At 35.4% G+C, this 2,931-nt stretch overlaps 1 protein-coding gene across 1 annotated transcript; it reads right to left on the bottom strand.

Annotated features, from left to right (window-relative positions):
- Positions 1-1,281: 1,281 nt before the first annotated feature.
- On the bottom strand, positions 1,282-2,931 carry LOC306638913 (olfactory receptor 1165-like). Its single transcript, XM_079102368.1, has one exon. The coding sequence runs from the start codon at positions 2,471-2,473 to the stop codon at positions 1,514-1,516; it is 960 nt and encodes a 319-aa protein (XP_078958494.1). The 5' UTR covers positions 2,474-2,931; the 3' UTR covers positions 1,282-1,513.

Below are 2,931 nucleotides of genomic sequence, written 5' to 3'. Positions count from 1 at the left end.
AACAGAATATATTTTCTAATTTGGAGCATGCCAAATGTCCTTCATTCTATATGGAGTTACAAAAATATATGGAGTATTCACTTGTTGAAATATTAGATAGGAACAAAAATTTTAAAATAATAAGTTCATGCACCAAAATGAATGATTTGTAAAGTTATATTGATAAATTATAAAAGTAAGATACATGGATTGCACACTACATGACTTCCCATAATGTTTGGAAATTGAAAATATTAATTTGAGTTTTTAAAAGATAGTTAATACCAATAGAAAAAAATAGTTCATCTTTATGATAAAAGCAATATTTTTACTGTTGCTGGGAGTCAGGAGAAATGGCAAGTGATTAGCTTTACATTGCTGGTAATATTCCATCTCCACCTACTTGAGAGCTCAATGGGCATTTAAACATTATCTTATAATAGATTTTTAAATTTTACTGACAATATCTGAGAGTCAATTACTACAGTTTTTCAAAAAGAGAACTTTTCACTATAAATGTAATAGAAAACTATAAGATAATTCTAAGGAGCAGAAGGAAATACAGACATATTTTCAAGGAACATAATAGTTAATCTCATTAATAACTTTTTGTAAATAAAATGACCATATTAATGTTGCATTATTAATATCCAAATTGATTACAATGATGAATCAGAGAGAATGGAAATGAGTAGATTGATCTATTTTGGAGACATACAAATGTAATTTACAGATGTTCAAGGAAGAAAAGGGAACATAATTAACATTGACTCATTTGTTTAAGCAACTGAGTGAATATGTAAGGCAATTTACTGTTAAAGACGTACTTAAGATATGAGTTTATTGTGAGAAAGTATGATCAAAGATACAGTTTCTTAACTACGGGGTCATGTCCCTCAAAATAGAATACAAGTATTGATAGAAGTGTAAATTTTTATTGCTATCAGCATTAACCCAGTACATTTCATTGAACTGTAATATATTGCATTGATTCTTAGAAAATGGGTGATACATATGAACAGTGGTTCATATTTTCAAGACCTACTTGCTAAAGTCAGTCAATATTTCTCATAAATAACCAAAGTTAATCATTGCACTTAAAGCATTAAAGTGAAACCATAAGTTACTCTTTACAGAACTTTCTGAGTCAACACAGTGGGTTCTGAGGACTTCAGTATGAATCTGATACAGGCAGCTTTCATTTTTGTTTTCACCACTTACATATGAAGGACAAGGTAAAGACTGGCCATAGCACAAGATGTGAATTCTAAATACGGATTTCTAGCTCCTCATTCTGAATTCTGTAGTGTCCAGTGGGGAAGTTTAGAACCATATAATCTTCTGAAATTCTTCAGAAGAAATATACAAAAGAAGCATATTTGTAATGAAACAAGAAAATTAGAAAGCACTCTGAACATTTAGGTAGATTTTAATGGATGAATATAAATATAACCATATATTCAGTTGAAACTTAAGTACCATGAAACACATTTTTTAAAAATTGTTCATGGTTAAGATATACAAAAACATATATTTATCTGAATTTTATGTGGAAAGAATGCAGTTTGGTGTGGATTAGCCTCTTGACTGTCTCTTTCACATCTTTGTTCCTGAGGCTGTAGATCAGGGGATTCAGCATGGGGATCATGACAGTGAAAAGGACAGTTTCCACTTTCACCAGGAGCCAGGAGCTTTTGGAGTGGGGCATGCAGTAAAGAAGAAGGATAATCCCATGGAAGATGCTGATGGCAGTCAGGTGAGAGGTACAGGTGGAGAAGGCTTTGTGGAGGCCACCCTTGGAAGGCATCCTGATGACAGTGGCAACAATGAAGACATAGGAGGCCATGATGATCAGGAGGCTACATGCTTCATTGAATGTGGAAATGATGAAACACGCCATCTGGCTGAAGGAGGGGTCAGAGCAGGACAAAGAGAGGATGGCAGAGTACTCACAGCCAAAGTGATTTATGATGTTCGATCCACAATAGAACTGTTTTACTAGAGAATAGGTGAGTGTCGCTGAGCAGAAGCCACCCCACATGTAAGTTCCAGCTACCAGGAGGGCACAGAGTTTGTGAGACATAGCAACTGTGTAGAGCAGGGGGTTACACACGGCCACAAACCGGTCATAGGCCATCACTGCCAACATGAACATTTCTGTAATCACACATGCACAGCCAAAGAAAAACTGCGTCATGCATCCATTGAAGGAGATCTTTCTGTCTTCCACAACCAAGATCTCTAACAGCTTGGGCGTAAATACACTAGAGTAGCAAATGTCCAGAAATGAGAGGTGGCTGAGGAAAAAGTACATGGGTGTTTGAAGCTTAGGATTGATCCTTATGATCACAATTATGCCCAAATTCCCCACCAGAGTGACTGTGTAGATGCTGAGGAACAGCAGGAAGAGGGGTGCCTGGAGGTGTGGGAATTCTGAGAACCCTGATAGAATGAATGTGGCCACAGAGCTCTGGTTTCTGACTTCATGTACCATGATTCTTCTTGAAAGAAAAAATATATAAGGAATGAAAATAAAATGGAGCAGCAGAATTTGACATGGTGGACTGGCAGTGAGTTGATGCTCAGTGTAGCCCAATGAGGATGAAAGTGATCAGTTTACTGTGATGAGTCTTCTGCTTCCTGTGGGAATCTTACTTGATAACTTACTGACTGTTGATTCAAAGCAAGCAGCTGTATTCCTCAGGACTGTAGTTTTCTTATCTAGAATAAAACAGTGGTAGTGTTCAACACTACTATGTTATAAAAATTGTCTATAAATGTGTCTGATGCATGGAAGACTTCACATTAAAATATTATTTTATGATAAACAAGGAGAAATGTACTAATGTCAGAGTATTATAGAGATGACTGTATTATTTATATTATCATACCGTGAAAGTCCTTGGAAATAGTAAAAACTTTTAATATGCAAATAAGAAGAAATAATAAACA

The sequence above is a fragment of the Sciurus vulgaris genome (genome assembly GCF_902686455.1).
Source record: "Sciurus vulgaris genome assembly, chromosome: 11".
NCBI lineage: Eukaryota > Metazoa > Chordata > Mammalia > Rodentia > Sciuridae > Sciurus > Sciurus vulgaris.
Note: the sequence above shows the minus strand (reverse complement) of the source record. Positions and strands in the feature narration are given on the sequence as shown.